The following is a 20,086-nucleotide window of genomic DNA, read 5'->3' on the forward strand; positions in this document are numbered from 1 at the left end:
ACGGTATAAGACATTTATAAAACGGATGCTCGAAAAAAAACCTGTATTCTTTAATAACAATTGCTGTATACATCAATGGCAAATTAAAACGTATTAAATATTGTCAAATCATGATATTTCACAAAATCAGGTTCCTATTTAAAACAAAAACCCAAACGTTCATGTTCAGCTTTACGAGCGTATTTCAGCAGATGTAAGTTATAAGTCTGCAAAAAAAACTATAGAAAGTTTGTGTTTCGTCGAAGAGCTTAATCCATGGTTTATTTATATATTTACGAAATCTACAAGTATTGCTATCCAACGAATAATGTTAAATACACAGTACTTACATCTACTTTATTTAAATTTTGCTGAATAGCTGTGTAACTTAGAAGACTCGCGTTATTACTTTTTTTATGTTGATCTTACAGGGTTTGACACCCTTAGACTTTGCAAAGAAACGAGATAAAGAGTACATCAATTCTAATTTATACCAAGAGGCACTCGACTGTATGAAGGTATATATCATATACTATCTTATAATTTACTTGTTGATAAATAATCAGCATCTTTTATGTTTTTGATAGACAGGCTTTGCTTATCTGAGTTATCAAAGTAAAGGAGACATAATGAATTGTTTTGTGCCAACTATGTTCATAATATACACAGAAAGATATCCATATTGTAAGATTGTGTTTCCACTCACCAGATCACTGTAGGTATTCTCAACGTGTGTATGTTTTCAAAACAATTACTCTAACGAAAGCATATGGTTCGTTAAGGATTAACTTGCAACTGGCTATCAAACAATATGGCTACATTATTTTCTACAAAAGACAAGGTTTAATCGCAACGCGTAACACAGTTTGCAATAAATCATTTTATATGTACGTGATAAATTTCTTCTTTCTTATTTCAAGTTTAATATTTCAATGCAATTTTCAAAAGTCCATTTCATTTTCCTAATTAAGTTACTTCCCCAAAGCTTATAATAACGACAGATATTCTTAAACTCAATACATAAAATTGAGAATTGAAACAGGGAATTTATCAAAGACAAAACAACTGGAGGGCAGAGAACAACCAAAGGCTACCAATGTGTTTTTAACAATACCAGAAAATCCGGCGACCGTTGCCTTCTTTAGTTGGACTCTAAATAACAAAAATGTGTTTATAGTTCAGAGGAAATAGACGTCACTCCGAATGATATGAATGAATCAAAATCAAACTCAGTTCGATGACCAAGTTATTTTCGTATGTTTGTGTTATATGCGTGTATAACAATTAAAAAGGTTAGACAATTTATTGAACATAACGAATAGTAAGCAATAGTGATGATTAAATCATAGACAATATATATTTTTACAATCAAAGACTATTCTAGTTCTTTCTTTAACGCAAACATTAGAACCTTTTTGATTGTAGCTAATCAATGTCATATAACATAAGATTATTTGAATACTCACGTGTTGGTTTTTTTTCAGGAACTAAATAAAACATCTAGACAAACAGTTGAACAATCTAAAAACAAAAATACAGATACTAGTAGAAAGTCCGTCTTGTCTGATACCGGACAGTCAAAGGATCAACGGGGTACGTGTAGTAATAGTAATCTGTCGAAATGTTAATCGTTTGAAAAATATGTTCTTATAAGCTCTGAATAACAAATGCATGTTACGTACATTTAAAAAATAAAAACAACTATTTGTTTAAACTACGTTAATACTGGCGTTACAAGATAACTTGCATTAAATGTATCAAAATATTGAATGAATGATACTTATTGAGAGTTATATGTGGTGATTATTAGCATTCGTTTATGCATTTAAATTCTTAATTATATGAAATTTATAGCTGATTACACTATATTACGGTATTGGGAATTTTTTTATTAAAAGATGCGTGTAAAATTTAAAAGAAAACGTAGTTTAATGTTAATAAAATATTGCAATGCATTTATTTTCTGATTTGAAAGGTTTTCATAAACCTATAATTATAATGAGTTAATAGAGTTAATTTGTGTCTATATTTAAAAATTTGTGACTGTCGTGCACATTGCGTATAGAATGTCTCAGTTTAATTCTAGTTTGGGGAATATAAGAAATAAAAACAAAACATATTCATTTAAACTCGCGACAACGGAAGCACAAATGAATGTGTATTAAAGTGAAATGCAACGAGTTTCTTGTAACTCTAATGTTTTCGCATTTATTGAACAAATGCATTCGTATATAATGAACTAGATCCGGTATGCATTTAACATGTTTAAATTACATTTATAACAAATCTATAACGTTGCATCGACGAATAATATTTAATTCAGTGGTAATTAATCGCAAGATAATTAACTTTGATGTTTGTCGAAGTTTACAGGATCTTGACATTGATAAAAAAAAATCAACACAGAGTATGTTTTATATACATATATATTCATTTGTAATTTAAAAGCCACATATACTTTAATTATGATGTGAAAAGAAATGAGGGGCATACATATACATCATAAAATCCGTTTTTGGGTATAAGACAGCAAGCCAACGACACAATCTATCAAAATATGATGTGACAACGGTTTAATGTTTGATATTAATTGAAACACAGACAGAACATGCTACCTTAACAATCAAAACAGATAGGAACAAATATATGTCAAGTTTAAAGATATTTTCAAAAGGAAAATGTATGTAAACGTCATGAAAAATTTTGATGATAAAAAGCACCTTACCTATTGCGGATAATTTATAAGAAATTAATTATCGATCAATAACTTAATTTCGGATGTAACACGTGTTCTGATTGGCTTAAAGCGTTTTGTAATAATACAATTCTTATTCTTTCAAAAACTCAATAACAAATCATTTTATTGAAATCAACCTGTTGAAAACTGATTATATCATCACGTTTATTTTTCATAACATTTTATCAAGTTGTCTTGAACATCATACTTGACTTTTATACCTACCGAATTAGACTATTTACCGGATTTGTTATCTCATAAGCAACACGACGGGTGCCGCATGTGGAGCAGGATCTGCTTACCCTTCCGGAGCACCTGAGATCACCACTAGTTTTTGGTGGGGTTCGCGTTGTTTATTCTTTAGTTTTCTATGTTGTGTCATGTGTACTATTGTTTGTCTGGTGTTTTTTTTTCATTTTTAGCCATGGCGTTGTCAGTTTATTTTCGATTTATGAGTTTGACTGTCCATCTGGTATCTTCCGTCACTCTTTTATAATTATGTATGCGATGCATTGTGTTGATGATTTGTTTCTATTCGAAATCACGTAAAAAAAATTGTTGCACACTTTTACGTAACCATCTACGCGGGTTATTTAGTGTGCACCTCATTTTTTCATATCGTTTCTTCATTTACAGAATAATAGTACAGTCATTCCTTAAAATTCGTTAGAAGAAGATTGTCAAATATGAAATAATTTTTATATGTTGTAAATTCATTTGAAGATGCATTCTTTTTCTAATCGAATGACAAGAATTCAACCAATGTCTACTGTCAAAATATATATTGTTTTTAATGATTTATGACGCGTTCTTTTTGAAAATATGAAGAAATATGCATCATCACTGTTGCTTTGTTATATTTAAACTATTTTAGTATCATAAAATAGAAAGTTAACATTTGAAGCATCTTCAGATTACCATCAGATACAACAGTAGTGTTACTTTTCTTTCATTTAATTGTAATTATTATATGTTACAGTACATGCCTTTATGAGTCAATGGTTGGTTTAGTAACATTTTGGTAATAGTATTTCTTATGGTCACGACATGAAAAATACAGACACACCCATAATCCAGTGATTTAACATGGTTGACCAATTCTGTAATATCATGGTCACACAGTGTCCTGGTCTAATTTTAAGCCATAAAATAATAAAATGCACTTAACATTCTCCTCTAGATTGTTTGTGTGTTTTATTTCTAAAATGACTCTGTGCTATATGTTTGATTATTGTTATTGCTTAATTTGTTATCCTTTTTCGATATGAACGTAATGTTCCAATAATTGATAAATATCACAACTTATACAGATTTTTGAAAGTAATTTTATTTGTAAATGTATTCATACTTTTAAGACTAAACTGTTTACAGAATAACTTCAACACTTTCAACATTTCCACAATCTCAATCAATATTTTCATATTAAAAAAAAGTGTTTTTTTCTTTAATTAATACTATATGATAATCGATAATTGTAAAACAAACGGGTACCAATAACTACTTATTGACTTACATATGTTTGTTATTACTTCATTTCAATTGTAAATATATGTTGGAGGTACATAATCATCATGCTAAAATCGATAAAGTTTGGAATAGATTATATACACACTGTACATCGGAGATTTCAGCTTGAGTGATTAACCTTGAACCTTAAAGAGGCGCGTATTTTTAACTTTAAAACGGCATCAGTATCAGTTTAATTTCATTCAACAGGGTCATTGCTAATTAGTTGTGGAGCTTAACCATATCTTAAATTGACGTGCATGGTCAATGATTTAAAATAGGTTGAAATGGATTGAAATACATTGAAACAATTTTCAATATTTGTCAAACTTATTCATCTAGTATCTGTTTAACAGGGTTAATACCTTTTTTTTTGTGGCATTGCAAATAACATAAATCCGTACTTAGAAACCATAGCTAGCTTAAAATTTCCGTTTATCAGTAATTGATGTTCATTAAACTCCATTTTTTCACATTTGATTACAAAACACCAACATTATGTTGTTTCTTTTTAGATGTTATCATATACTCATATCTTTTATAAAAAAAAATGCATTTACCTTTTCAGAACCTGTTGCCGAATTTCCATGGATAGGTAACCCTAGTGAGTTCAAGGTCATATTATCTAAAGGAATGTATCAGTCTTTTGACAACAGGGTGTTTTTGGCAGGTGCCTGCAACTGTGGAAAAAGCACTTTAGCTAGCGTTCTCATTGGTGATGACATACCCCAAACCTGGAAATCTACAGATGGTTTAGTTGTGTATTTTGGTAGAAACGGTATTCACCTGAAGACAGAGGAAATGGTTCCATTAAAAGATGGTATAAAACATATATGTGTAAACAATTACATACAAAAATAGCAATTATAAATAAAATTCAGACTTGATGTAGGCAGATGGGTATACTCAAAACATATAAAATGGTCAAATGTATCCTTTAGCGGATGGTAAACCGTATCGAATGAATATTTTGAATCGTATTTTCGCTATAAAAAGCACAGTGAGTTCAAGTCTATAGAAATATAACAATTCAAAGAAATCAAAATTTTGAAAGAAATATACAATCCAAAGAAAAAGAATTTATCTGAGGAAACATATATTAGTGAAGAGGTATAATGTAGAGGTATTCCTGGTCAGTTACTAGCATATAATTTTTAACAAAGTTGATAAAGAGAAACATTTTCTGATTGACTTCAAACGGTGGTGATTGATGCAACATTTCTAAGATATCTAATAGTAGTTTCTATCATATTTCTGTTGTGATGTTTATGATTGGGATTGATGCAACATTTCTAAGATATCTAATAGAAGTGTCTATCATATTTCTGTTGTGAGGTTTATGATTGGGATTGATGCAACATTTCTGAGATATCTAATACATTGTAATAATAGTGTCTATCATATTTCTGTTGTGAGGTTTATGATTGGGATTGATGCAACATTTCTGAGATATCTAATACATTGTAATAGTAGTGTCTATCATATTTCTGTTGTGATGTTTATGATTGGGATTGATGCCAGATTTCTAAGATATCTAAAAGTAGTGTCTATCATAATTATGTTGTGATGTCGATGATTGGGATTGATGCAACATTTTTAAGATATATAATAGTAGTGTCTATCGTATTTCTGTTGAGTTGATTATGATAGTGATTGATTATTGAATTTGTGATTGCTTTACCCTGAATCAGCACACAAAGGCTAACTCGTAGAATGAAGATTGTGGGTAACAACAAATTATCTTTTGGTTTCATTGTAAAAACTTCGCATAGGGCGTTTCAAATCTCAGAAAAAAGTTGACCATCAATGAATTTGCGTATTTTTTATAATGGCAAAGCTCTAATCCGTAGATGAAATCCAAGCGTAAATAATGTTCTATTCAAATTATTTGGTTGAAAATGTCCATGTGTTGGGCATTTATATTCGCTAACGCTCAGGGTAAAATAATCGAATACAAATGCCCAACCCATCGCTAAATGAAAAGAAATCTACGGCTGCCATGAATTATTTCTTAGATAAAGTATACCTGTCCGTATCTCATATACAAGAATGTAAGGTGCCTCTGGGATATACCATTATTTTCTGTCATTCATATATAGTGTCATTTTGTTCCCTTATCTCCTTTCATTTATAAACAGTATCTATATAGTACACCCGTATATGCATGCATTCATATATATATATATCTATCACTGTAAGGTATCTCTATAGTATACGATTATCCTCTGTCATTCATACATGCTACCATAAGGTCTATAGAATACCATTACCACCTGGTTCATGTATAATTACGTAAGGTGTCTCTATATAATACCCGTATATGCTTGCAGTTATATATATTACTCTAAAGTACTTTTATAAAATTGAGAATAGAAATGGGGAATGTGTCAAAGAGACAGCAACACGACCATAGTATACGCTTATTTCCAATTATTTCCATATTATACCATTATGTCTCTCTTTGGTATACTCTTATAACTTGTCTCTCTTATATAATAAGGTACCTCTAAAAAAAATGAGGAAAAGATATCATACATTGCAGATTTCAAATCATGTAAATCAATACGTGTGTAAATGAGAACAACCTTTTTGAGAAAAATACACATATCTGCATCCTAATAAAGCTTGAATTTTCGACTACAGACACATGTTTTCAGATACGTTCCTATAAATTGCTTTGATATTGATATTTTTCCTGATATAGGTTCAGGCGGTCATGCTGTTTTTTCAAGAATTTTACGTGGGCAACCAAATGTTCTACAGACAAAAAGTCAACCATCAGAAAAAACTTCTAAATCTGGGGTACGATATTTTGTTAAAAAAATCAAACAGGCAGTGATAAGAACCAGATCGGAAGCAGTCAAGGAGGTAGAAATAGTACCCCTGCACGTTCCTGACAAGACAGTCACTCACTCATTCACTTCAGGTCCAGCAATAGTGACAACACAAATTGTTCATACTGTAGAAGAATGTAGAATGGTTGAACCTGATGATAAACCAGATGTTTCCAAATTAGACCATTATACGGTTCGAGACGACATCTTAGAAGAAGTAAGAAAAGGTCAATACATTATTGAGATTGCCCCGTCTGATCTAGTAGACTTTGGGGGACAACGGTCATATGATATGACTCATCAATTATTCATTCAACATCGAGGTTCGTTCATCATTATGTTTAATGGAAGATATGATCTGAAGACACCACTAATGGAATACCCCCAGGGTGATGTCACCTCGGAATGTAAGTACTGTCTTAGTTAACGGTGAACACTTCTAATGGTTAAAAAAAGTCCATTTCATATTCATATATGCCTTACAACCGTATAATATAAATCGATGCATAAGTATTAAGCTACGGTTTCAACTTTGCTCATTGTTAAAGGCCGTACGTCGACCTATAATTGTTAACTTCTGTGTGATGTGGTCTCTTGTGGAGAGTTGTCTCATTGGCAATTGTACCACATCTTCTTTTTTTTATATTTATAGCTTTCTATACGGTTTGAGTTTTTCTAATTGTTGAAAGCCGTACGTGATTGTTCACATCCTTATTTCCTGGTTAACATTTAAACCGAAATTGGTGATATATGTATGGAATACCATTTATTATGTAAGGTCCTAATGTAAAACGATAGCTCATGATATATCTAATCTAGGTGAAAATATTGTACTATGATTATATCCTAGTATTATAAATACGAGAAATAAAACCGTTGCATTTCTGTTTCCTTCCATAAACTAACAATAAACTATATTGTTCACGAATGAGAAGAAACGATGTCAAAATGATTGTATAAATAAAACAGATCCCGCATTAGCATGCAGTCGTTTGCTATTTGTTTTCTATATGAAAGATATTGTTTACAAAGTTACTGTTTTTTACAGCATTGATAATACATTGGATCAACTCAATTCTAACATACTGTCCAGAAGGTGATGATATAATGCCGATGGTTCTCTTTGCAGCAACACACAGTGATTACTTCAGTTCAGTATGTCGGTTTATTATTCTGGTTATCTCTTCTTTTATTTTCCTATTCAGCTTTCTTCTAGAAATATGTATTATTTCAGGGCAAACCTGATGATAAAACATACCAAAGGGACATACAAACTCATAGACCAAAAATTAACAGACAACGCCATGTCTAAAAACGTAAACAACTAATAGGCAAATACAAGTACACAAAACATAACATAGACACTAAAGACTAAATAACTAGACGATTGCCAAAATATTATGCAATAGTATAAACCGGTAAAACAGATATTAAAGTGCAATATATATACCAAATATATCAATTGGAGATTAACAATAACAGTAAGGGATAAACTGTATTTGACACTCTAATTGCAAAACAGTACAATCAATCATCCCAGCAGTTCAAGTGTGCATGTACTATTTGATATGCTATTCTAATGATTACTTTCCCCTTTATGATTTTCCTCATCGAAATTTGTTGTTGAACCACGGGACATAGTCCGGCGGCTACAAGCATATTTCAGACGAATTGTGCACATCCTGCTACAAGCATGAAATATGGCATAGACCTTCCTCAACTATTACTCTTTTATTTCAGATAGGAAGGCATTTGAAAAAAATGTCTCACTCCGGTAAAATCCAAAATGGCGGACGTCATACTTGAATCAGCCTAATATCGAAGGCTAGTATTTAAAAAGGTGTTATTATCATGCTACTAGCATAGTATTTGGTACAAACCTTTGTTATGTACTACTTTTGGTATATTTTATAGATTAGATGTCTTCAAAAACCCTACTTCTGGTTAAAATCCAACATGGCGGACATTGTACTTAAATAAGCTTATTTTTTTAAGGGAGCGTAATTGAAATGTGTTTTAACGTATTGCTACTATCATTACATTGTGCAGGAACCTTTCTTTGGTGCTTCTGATGATTATAATGTATAAGACATATGTCTTAAAAACCCTTACTTCCGGTAATATCCAAAATGACGGACATAGAAATATCAATTAATTATTCAAATATTCAACTTTTTTTTAAATGTAAAGAAAATGATTTTTTTTGTGCTAGTCATTAAACTTTTGGCTTTAAGTTATCCCCAAAACCACTTATTCTATCATGTTGTAAATGTTTAAATATAAAGTTGACACTTCCGGTAAAAATTTGACGTAAATTTCAAAGATGAGTCCTCAATCCATTTCTTCGATGTAGAGTTTTGGATAAATTGATTAAAACAAAATAAAATCACTATAGTACTAAAACATATTTAAAATTACTACAATGTTCGGCCAAAAATAACGATCACCACGACATGCACACATCGCAGTGCACGGGAGACCCGATTTTCCACACTAAAAATGACCACGGCATCCTTTCTTACATCCACAATGTACAAGCTTCTGACAAAATGATGAGGCCTCAAAAAGAGTTTTTTAAAAGTTATCCTCTTTGTCGCCGCCTGGAGTGGGTAGCATAAGAGCCAATCCCAAGCTCGTCTCCCTAAACACCTACCTAAGTATATTGCATGATTTACATGCTGGAAAAAACTAGACCAAGTTGAGGGAATAGCCTCAAAAAGCCTCCCTTTTGCGCAAATAGTTATTTTCTTGCTTCGTTAACCATGTTATACCCATCTGTTAAGTTTGTGCGATCTTACAGTAAAACCCCGGTGATTTAGTCTGATCAATCATCATTCTTTATGTCACATCTATAAATGCAACCAATGTCTCCCACATAGTTTTTTTCCCTTTCAAGCAAAGAAAGAACCATATCACAACAGGTAAAGGCATGGATAACAATAAGTGTGTCAGATCACTCATTGCCCAGTGCATTTGAAAGGCCATTGATAGATATTAATCCAAAGTCGTTTGCCCTCCCAAACACAATCTATAGTTCGTCTACCCCTATGTCACGGAATAGCGAAACAGTAGTGACAGCATCATCATTAACGACTGTTCGAATCGTGACTCGTTTTAGTTCGTGTTTCACTGCATCAGACACATGCACCATGATTTTAGTGTCTGCCTCTAAATGTGAACTTGGTGCTAAACTTGAAATACATCACGTGGTGGATAAGATAGAATGTCCTGACCATTTGTTGCTATAACTACCATACGCATACAAGACTTCATCCACTCGTATTACAGTTTCAAGGTATTTTATTACGGTAAGGACATAATACCCAATCAGCATACTCGTTAGGCCGCAATTCACATTTGGAGAGTTGATTTCCCACATTTACAAAGACTGTAGTATTGGTCCTCACATCCATAAATTGCAAAAACACATATTTTCTTGCTTTGTTTACCCAATCTGATCAGTTTTTTTCGATCTTACAACAAAACCACGTATCGTTTTCAATGACATTAAATTATCAAATCCATATGGTGGTGTTGGCTGGTCAATCATCATTCTAAATGCTAAAGTCACATCTTCAAACGCCATTAATGTCACCAACGCAGTTCCTTTTCCAGCAAACGTGTTATCTTTTTATACCTAGTGCATTTGAAAGGTCATGGATAGATATATATCTTAAGCTTTTTCCCCTTCCAAATGCAAACCAAAGTTTGTCTGCCCTATGTCACGGAATAACGAAACAGCAATGACATCAGTATCGACTCTTCGAGTCATGACTCAGTTAAGTCTGTGTTTCACTGCATCAGACACATCGATCTTAATTCTAGTGTCAGTCTCTTCCTGTAAACATGGTGCTAAACTTGAAACATCATCAAGTGGTGGATAATATTGAACATCCTGAACATTTGTTGCTACAACTACCTTGTATTTAAAATTGTATTGAGCAAGCTTCTGTGAATGAAAACTTAAAAGTTCTTTCTTATTGTCGTCATCTCTCAGAAAACTTTGCCAATTTTGAGGATGTTTTTAACCCTGGGTTGGTCTGTGTATTCCGTTTCCCCTAAATGTTGCTCTTGCTTCTTTTAGCAGCTTTCAAAGTACCAGTATTGTCTATGTTCGCATCCGACACTACATCCACTGTTGTTACAGTTTCAAGGTGTTTCCTAACGAGTATGATGATTGGGTAGTATGTCCTTACCTTAATAAAATACCTTGAAACTGTAACAAGAGTGGATGAAGTCTTTGATGAGTAAGGTATTTGTAGCAACAAATGCTCAGGATGTTCTATCTTATCCACCACTTGATGTATTTCAAGTGTAGCACCATGTTCACATAAAGAAACAGACACTAAAATCATGATGCATGTGTCTGATGCAGTGAAACACGAACTTAAACGAGTCATGATTAACAGTCACTAATGATGCTGTCGATACTATTTCGCTATTCCCTGAGATAGGGGCAGACGAACTATGGATTGTGTTTGGGAAGGCAAAAATCTTTGTATTAATATCTATCAATGGCCTTTCAAATGCACTAGGCAATGAGTGATCACACACACTTATTTCTGACCCATACCTTTACCGGTTGTGATACGGTTCTCTCTTTGCTTGAAAAGGAAAAAAAGACTACGTGGGAGACATTGATGGTATTTGAAGATGTGACTTTAACATAAAGAATGATGATTGATCAGCCTAAATCACCGGGGTTTTACTGTAAGATCGCACAAACTTGTCAGATGGAGCTAACATGATTAACGAAGCAAGAAAATAATTTTTTGCACAAAAGGGAAGGCTAATTATAAGTGAGGCTATTTCCACAACTTGGTCTAGTCTTTTCAAGCATGTAAAGCGTGCAATATACTAATGCAGGTGTTTAGTGATACAAGCTTGGGATTGGCTTTTATGCTACCCAGTCCAGGCACTAATGGATTGCGAAGGGACAAAGAGGGTCCCTTTTAAAAAAAACTCTTTCTGAGGCCTCATCATTTTGTCAGAAGCTTGTACATTGTGATGTAAGAAAGGATGCCGCGGTCATTTTTAATGTGGAAAATCGGGTCTCCCGTGCACTGCGATGTGTGCATGTCGTGGTGATCGTTATTTTTGGCCGAAAATTGTGGTAATTTTAAATATGTTTTAGTACTATAGTGATTTTATTTTGTTTTAACCAATCTATCCAAAACTCTACATCGAAGAAATGGATTGAGGACTCATCTTTGAAATTTACGTCATTTTTTTACCGGAAGTGTCAACTTTATATTTAAACATTTACAACATGATACAATAAGTAGTTTTGGGGATAACTTACAGCCAAAAGTTGAATGACCAGCATTAAAAAAAAATCATTTTCTTTACATTTTAAAAAAAGTTGAAAATTTGAATAATGAATTGATAATTCTATGTCCGCCATTTTGGATATTACCGGAAGTAAGGGTTTTTAAGACATATGTCTTATACATTGTATCCATTAGAAGCACCAAAGAAAGGTTCCTGCACAATGAAATGATAGTAGCAATACGTTAAAACGCATTTCAATTACCCTCCCTAAGAAATAAGCTTATTTAAGTCCGCCATGTTGGATTTTAACCGGAAGTAGGGTTTCTGAAGACATCTAATCTACCAAATATTATGATAGTAGCATGATAATAACACATTTTTACACACTAGCCCTCGATATTGGGCTGATTCAAGTATGACGTCCGCCATTTTGGATTTTACCGGAAGTGAGACATTTTTTTCAAATGCCTATCTATCTGAAATAAAAGAGTAATAGTTGAGGAAGGTCTATGCCATATTTCATGCTTGTAGCAGGATGTGCACAATTTTTCAAAAAGCCGCCGTACTAACAGTTAAAAGTGTTTTATTAACATTTTAAATAATGTTTGCTCGACTTTTTGGGGTTATTTGTGCGATAATTATCACGTAGATATACCACTAGTCGTAGCCACAAACGCGACCTTTCTTCGTCGGTTTCAACTTAATTAGGCATGTCACAATCGTCAATGATGTATGACCGGTACCAATCATATGATGTAAGACATCGTTAATTGGTCCATCCTAGGTTTTCATTAAGGTTCGTTGGGCTTACTTGTTTGTTGTTTAAGTGTAATAGCTTTAACGGAAAATACCAAACATAATGTATTTTATCACGAAGGTTAATAATCGTTTGGTTTTTATTATTATCTTTAACATTTCTATTTTTTATTTTATCAACATCCTTTTTGTATAATGTCTAATCGCAAACCATTACATCTGTTAGGATGTTTTGGTCCTCGATGTTCTTCGTACTTGCTTTAGCCTTTTTAACTTTTTTTTAATTCGAGCATCACTGATGTGTTTTTTGAAGACGAAACGCGTGTCTGGTGCAAATGTTTTTTTTTAATTCAAGCCAGGTATCTATGATGAGTTTATTGACGGCTATTTCTTACCCTATTATATATTCCATCTTTTTGTAAATTTAGTTGGGTTTTTTTTCGTCATAGATATTTTTTTTCAAGCGTATTATAATTGAAAAGAAATATTAGGAATATGATATTCATCATGAGTGAGGTTTCCTTTTTTTTTCTTTTGTTGTGTTAAAGGAAGAAGCTCGAACACGGAAAATGTATTTTACAAGAGAAATTTCTAACCTGTTCCGAACGCACGAACAAAGAAAACACATGTTCTTTGATACAGTATACTTCATCAATGGTACCAATATCAATGACCCAGAGATTAAAGCTCTGACTCAGCAACTGGTCCAATTTGCAATGCAACAATCGACATGGGGACAAAAAAGACCAATGGTATGGGTGCCATTAGAGTTACAAATAGATAATATGAGGTCCCAGAATATCAATATCATTACTAGAAATCAACTCGAGTACATTAATCGCCTAAATGAAGATCTGGCTCTAACAGAAAGGCAATTAGAAGATTTCCTCCAGAACCAACATACAATTGGTAAAGTGATGTACTACAAACAACCTGGCCTGGAAGGGTTTGTTATCATACATACACCAGCACTGGTCAACATTATGAGGTCATTCATCACGGATGAAATGTTCTGGCCAGACATTGCGGAACTAAAAGAAATTCTTCAGAACCTAGTTCTTACCGGGAATATATACAAGAGTGATCTATGGAAACTTTGGAGACAAGACAGCTTCAATCAGTATTTGCCGACCGATGAACTGAAAGCTTTTGTTACAAAGCTACTTGTACACTTAGACATCCTAATCCAGCCGAAAGGTTATAACTCGGCTTCTGGAGATGAGAGATTCCTCGTTCCATGCATGGTAAACAAAAGTCCTCCCCCTGACTTCTTCTTACGTAGAACCAGCGATTCTAACACAATCGTATTAACATACGATCTAGCAATATCATCTATTCCATCTGCACTTGCCTTTAAGGTTATCGGTGCTGCATCAAATAACTGGCTTTTGAAAGAGGAAGATGAAAAGCAATGTCTTTATCACAAAGCTGCGATATTTATGGTGGATGACGACAATGAAATAAGAATGTGTCTAGAAGACAATCGCGTAATGGTAAACCTGGTAAATCGAAAATCGTTACAGTTCCTTTCACCTGACATAGCTGCAAGCGTACAAGAATGTCTAACTAAGACACTTGAGTCGTCTATAGCCTTCTACTACAGAAGTAATGGAAAACAGATCGATCCCAAGGAAGTTTCGAATAAGATAACGATTGAAGTAGGAGTAGTGTGTAACAACACAGTATGCCTCCTTCATCTTAACGACGCTTCGCAAGGTACCGAATGGACATGCACAACGGGTAATCGGAATCATAAGAAGAAATATCCAATGTACTGGTTCTTTGATCGGGTAAGTTATCAACACAAATCGACATCATTAGGGAATATGCCTACCGACGCACCTATGGTAACAACTCAGTTTACAGGTATCTATACTGTGTGTCCCTATCTATTAAAAGAAAATCGAGTAATTTGTCTGTTGTGCTTGACCATTGAGATGTCTGGTTTGGTTTTTTTTTCTAATTTTCTAATTAACTTATCATATATATTAATAAAAAAGTATATCTTTTCTTGTCAAGTGTAAGTTGTTCTGTTAAGGTTTTTTGTAGAAAACATTTTGTTGCAAGGGGGTGAACATCATTTTGTCTGTTAAGGTTAATGTAGTTGAGTATTTTGTTGTCGGCTTTTGTTATGAACATTATTATGTTGAGGATTATGAAGTTAACATGTTTTTTTGGGTTTTTATTGTGCACGTTGTTATGGTAATAGTCATCAAAGGTACCAGCCTTATAACTTAATACGCTAGACGGGCGTTTCGTCTACATAAGACTCATCAGTGACGCTCAGATCAACAACATTATAAAGCCAAACACTTACAAAGTTGAAAAACATTGAGGACCACAAATTTCAAAAAGTTATACCAAAACGGCTACGGTATTCTATGCATTGAATAAGAAAATCCTTAGTATTTCGACATATTCATACTTTTGCAAACGGGAATGAAATAGAAATGACCATATAATTGAAGTTAAGGTCAACACTGAAGTGCTGACTACTGTGTTAGTGTAAGGTGTGTCTAGTTAAAATGTTTGAGGTGATATTGTTGATTACTGTAGTACGTTATTATGTTGAGGATTATTTAGTTAACATGTTTGTTTGGGGCTTTTGTTGACGTACGAATTAAATATAACAACATCTTAAAGGAAGAAGACATATGACTACAAATAAGATCTGAATTTGTTGCCCGTGAAATGATCATATTCCGATTTGTCTACTTTATGCCCGCTATATATCTTTTTTTCATATATATCTTTTACAGAAACAAAAAGAATGTCACCAAAGGTGTACAGGTGAGTAGTGGCATTGTTCTTTTTTTTTTAATATATCGAATACAAGTAGATAAAGGGTTTTTTTCGCAATTTCGTTCAATTGGTGGTTTAAGTTTGGGAAAATATCAACGCCTGTTATCAAAATATGTACATTGTTTCAAAAACTATCTTATTTTAACTTTCAAACAAAAACTTTCGAACAGTTGATAAAAAAACAAATCCACAAAAAACTGAATTATAAAAGGAAAGACCCTAATCAAAAGCTCAAACACAAGTATTTTGTTGGCTCTATAACTGCTTTGATCTGAGTGTCACTGATGAGTCTTATGTAGATGAAACGAGCGTCTGGCGTCTCAAATTATAATCCTGGTACCTTGATCTGTCATATTCTGGTTTCAAAGCTAATTAATCAGCTCAAATTTCATATTGACAACGATGCATGAACAAAACAAACAGAATCAACGGCAAAAAATGTAAATAAATAGAGGTACAGCAGTCAAGATAGTTTTTTCATCTTAATCACCTTAAAAACAAACAAATGTAACAAAGAAGCACAAAAGGGCATACATCAAATTTAACATCCTCATATTACTTTTTGATACCATAACATGTGAATGTTTATTTTAGGTCTAGGCACAACAGAATTGAAAACAATTCCAAGCAACAGGCATCTCATTAGATTAGCTTCAAAGTTTGAAATTTCTTTATTTGGTGAATTCATTATGCACATGGGATTGGAAACACAGGAATATCGCAATATACAACACCAGTATGACGCCAATGGAGTGCATAGTGTTATGTTCATGGCAATGGTAAAATGTATGAAAGACATTGAGGCTAAACTGAAACGCCCATCGTTAAAACCCATAAGAGATGCCCTGATAGCAGTTGACTTGAACCATCATTTCCTATGCCAGGTAATGTATTATATATATTTGATTACATATGTATCATGTCTTCGTTGACATAAACAAATACATTTTTTTCATCTAAAGTGACCTGTTTGACAACACTAAAACAATTGACTAAAAAATACTTATTTGTGTCCCCTTTATTCTATCACGTTTAAACAAGAGATATATGGTCCGATTGTTGATAAATCTTACAGCATTCAACAATGCAATATGTAAAATTAAAGTATACATGTGATTCATACAGAGTTTAACATTCACGGTTCTAGATATCTTTTGTTTGACATTGCGATATATATCATGTTTTTCTGAGTGTAAATTAGATTTTGGATGTTGGATATGTACTGAATTATATTTAAGTCATAGAAACATGATTGCGTCATGTTATTATTTGATTTTGAACTATCTTTTGGTAACATCAAGTACTCTTGTACTGTTTGTAGTGTGTTAATACGTAATGCATTTGTGTTCCCTTTTAATAACTCAGATGACATGTTTTATATAGCATTAACATTTATTGTAGATATTCAGGGAAGACACTAGCCTGAATGGTATGTTTGTTGTAGAATGATAGTTTTGTTTGATTAATATGTCAGTGTGCACATACGGACTACCTTACTTTTACCAATGAAAATCACAGATGCTTTAATAAAGAAACTAGTTCTAGATTAAAAGTCATTTTATTTCAGGTGCCCAAAACAACGTTTAGTTATTTGAATTCATAGAAATTTATTAAATAAAATGTGATTACGACTAAAGAAATGATGATGCATGTTCTAGGTGAATTAACATAAATATGACTGCATTTGTAGAACAACTTTGAACGTATCATAAATACATTTACAGATCAATCCTCCGTCCGGTCTACTGAATCTTATTTTCGATTACCGAATATAGAAATTGAATGAAGGATAGCTGTTAAAAAAAAAATAAGGAAATATTTATCTTGTTTCGTAACGTTTTCATTATTTGCTTTTTTATTAGAAATTTCCGTAAGCTTAACATACTGAAGATTGTATGTTAGTTTTATGTTTGATACATTGCCTTATTATTTTTCAGTAATAACAAAATTTGTCTTTTTGTTAGAATTTAATTGTCTTGATTAGAAAAATCCGTATAAAAATATCTGTTTGTGTGACGCTTGTTTATAATTCGTTTGTGGTGTCCTGGTGTACTGTCGTTAATACATGGGAGGTGTCTATTCTCATTCTAAGTATTACATGTTATGAAGTTTTCATTTTAGCGGTATTGTTAACATTGTTATATAAGCAGAAGGTTTTGGCACGCCATAAAACCAGGTTCAATCCACAAATATGTTTTTCTTAAATTTTTTGAACCAAATCAGGAATATGGCAGTTAATGTCAAAAGTCCGTTTCTATTATATATGTTGGAGTTTGTTTTTGTAACAGTTCAGTGTTTCTGTTGTTCCGTTCATTCCTTTTATAGTTGGTATGTGTCCCTCGGTTTTGATTAATAACTACTAAACAGAGTATACTATATACCTTTATTTGTATGTTATAATTTAAGGAAAATCACAAAAGTTAAATGAACAACAACATATCAAAGGATTAGCATTTTTTTTTTACTTTAAGATATGTCTGAAAGCCGTCTGCAAAGCCCCGTAGACGATGATGTTTTAACAGAGCTCCAAAAACATATTGGCAATTGTGTTATACACCTTGGAATAGAGTTAGGACTTACTGTTGAAGATATAGAGGCAACCATGTATAATTACCCAAAAGATATGTACAGCCAAATTGCATCTGTATTACGCATATGGAAAACCTCAAGTAAAACTCCGACAGTTTTTGCTCTCATGAAGGCACTGCAGCATGTGAAATCTGGTGGACTGTCTTTTCTATGTCAAAGGTACAAGGTATGTGCTCAGGACTAAGTCATGTCCTGACTAACTGGAGTGACAAAGAACTATATTATGTATGTCATATTTTGTCATGTTTGTAATACTAATATGAAAAATAATACAAAATATATTCTTTTTTTTTTAAAGTTAGGTTTATACTTTCATCATTGAACAATCTGGGCTTGTGAATTCGCTTCAATTAGTTTTTGGCTATGTAGCTCCTCGAATGTATTTTTGCATCAGTATCTTTCAAATGTTTTAGGATATTGACTGTTCGTGATAGGAGTTTATAAAAAAAACCTTTAATATATTATTTTCATTTAGAAGAATTATTGCTAAATGCCTAACTTATAAACTATATATTATCTTTTGTTATACATGCTTTAGTTGTAACTTTCTTTGTTATATAAGAATCATTATTTTCTAAATGGCAAATCAAATGCACCACAACATGCAGTTTAAGTGATAAACACAGTGTCTACGAATGTTTTGAGAACAAAAACAACATTCAGATTGATATTTTAAAATATTCCCCCTTAAAACATTTGTACGGTTTGTCTATGAGCCTTAACACAATCTCGCTGATTTTATACAACCACAACTTATCGATGTAGGTGATAGATATAAAATACAGAGGCGGATCCAGAAATGTTCATAAGGGGGAGGGAGCACTGACTGCATAAGAGGGGACCGGATCCATGCATTCTTAATTGATTCCATATATAATCAAATAATGTTTTCCATAGATGGGAGGCTGGCCCCTAAAAACCCTCTCAATTCACCTCTGAAATGAACATGTGTATTAATATTATTGTTATTGATCAAATGCAGATTTGTACAGATAGATACTCATGATTGTTCTTGTTCACCTCTAATTGGTACGTGTTTTTTTTTTTCATTTGTTTTTTATTTGTTTGTTATTTCTGTGCCCATGAATTCAAAACATGTAAGGTCAATTTCACTAAGATACGAAAATAACAAACCAAAACCGATAAAAACAAATCTAAATATAAGATTGTTAAAAGAAAGGAAGCTTAATTTGGCACATATCAAAAATGAAATAAGACAAAACAATATCTGTAATTAATATATTGGTTTTGTTATCTGTTAGCTGTTTACAATAGATTGTCAAAGAACAGCTTTTTTCATATTTTGTTTTCATTCGTTTGCACTGATATAAAAAAAGAAGATGTGGTATGATTGTCAATGATACAACTGTATTGATATGTTCATTTCCTTATATATATGTAAACAAGTTATTGTCATTCATGGCATCACAATACATTTGCTTATTAAGTTGCTTTACTTATCTAATGTGATTTATTTGATTAATGTCCTTTGTTTTGTATTTAAAGAAGACTGTACTTTTTGTTTTATTATTTTCATAATGTTTGCTTTTGCTTAGGCTTAGTTATACTATTTCTGAAAATAAAAGATTACATACAATCATATGATGCTGTG

The 20,086-nt window shown here is 32.5% G+C and overlaps 1 protein-coding gene and 1 long non-coding RNA gene across 2 annotated transcripts; both read left to right on the forward strand.

The window, feature by feature from the left end:
* The first annotated feature begins 1,461 nt into the window (after positions 1–1,461).
* On the forward strand, positions 1,462–8,212 carry LOC143051440 (uncharacterized). Its single transcript, XR_012970776.1, has 4 exons — positions 1,462–1,572; positions 4,791–5,042; positions 6,927–7,463; positions 8,105–8,212. It is a non-coding gene; the product is annotated as an uncharacterized LOC143051440 (long non-coding RNA).
* A 5,494-nt stretch (positions 8,213–13,706) lies between these two features.
* LOC143052895 (uncharacterized) lies at positions 13,707–19,730 on the forward strand. Its single transcript, XM_076226053.1, has 5 exons — positions 13,707–14,873; positions 15,843–15,873; positions 16,480–16,769; positions 17,287–17,314; positions 18,357–19,730. Exons 1-5 carry the CDS (start codon positions 13,710–13,712, stop codon positions 18,656–18,658), a joined length of 1,815 nt encoding a protein of 604 aa, XP_076082168.1. The 5' UTR covers positions 13,707–13,709; the 3' UTR covers positions 18,659–19,730.
* The last annotated feature ends 356 nt before the right edge of the window (positions 19,731–20,086 follow it).

This window comes from Mytilus galloprovincialis, chromosome 11, assembly GCF_965363235.1.
Source record: "Mytilus galloprovincialis chromosome 11, xbMytGall1.hap1.1, whole genome shotgun sequence".
Lineage (NCBI taxonomy): Eukaryota > Metazoa > Mollusca > Bivalvia > Mytilida > Mytilidae > Mytilus > Mytilus galloprovincialis.

Coding starts and splice junctions, on each gene's coding strand:
- LOC143052895 (XM_076226053.1), top strand. CDS start 13,710: ATGTTCTTTGATACAGTATACTTCATCAATGGTACCAATATCAATGAC. Junction 14,874..15,842: donor TGTACTGGTTCTTTGATCGG/GTAAGTTATCAA, acceptor TATCTTTTACAG/AAACAAAAAGAATGTCACCA. Junction 17,315..18,356: donor GGAAGACACTAGCCTGAATG/GTATGTTTGTTG, acceptor TTTTACTTTAAG/ATATGTCTGAAAGCCGTCTG.